This window comes from Penaeus monodon, chromosome 15, assembly GCF_015228065.2.
Source record: "Penaeus monodon isolate SGIC_2016 chromosome 15, NSTDA_Pmon_1, whole genome shotgun sequence".
Classification (NCBI taxonomy): domain Eukaryota; kingdom Metazoa; phylum Arthropoda; class Malacostraca; order Decapoda; family Penaeidae; genus Penaeus; species Penaeus monodon.
The window spans coordinates 32,225,202-32,225,514 of NC_051400.1; the positions used below are offsets into that span (position 1 = coordinate 32,225,202).

The window sequence follows — 313 nt, forward strand, 5'->3', positions numbered from 1 at the left end:
GCAGACGGTCCCGGCGACCAGCTGGCTGACGTAACAAAGCAAAAGAGAATCGAGAGCCTCCTTCTTACTATACGCTGAGCATCCGCCGTTCAGTTCCGTCCAGTTGCCGCCGATGCATTCAGAGACCAGGACGCTTGAGCCGTCTTTCCATTTCTTGTCCTGTTTTGAACACGTCCGTATGCCTACGTTGTGCGTGACCTTTTCGAAGACTTCACTGACATCAGTCGGTGCTTCACACGTGAGTCCGCGATGCAGGACTGAAGAGGAGGGAAAAAAACGAAAATAAATAAATATATAATAATAAAATTATATT

The 313-nt window shown here is 47.6% G+C and overlaps 1 protein-coding gene across 1 annotated transcript in view; it reads right to left on the reverse strand.

The window, feature by feature from the left end:
* LOC119582335 overlaps positions 1-313 on the reverse strand; it is an 11,738-nt gene that overhangs the window by 9,996 nt on the left and 1,429 nt on the right. The window contains exon 2 of the mRNA XM_037930550.1: positions 69-257. Within this exon, the coding sequence (XP_037786478.1) occupies positions 69-257 (189 nt within the window). The remainder of the gene's footprint in view (positions 1-68; positions 258-313) is intronic.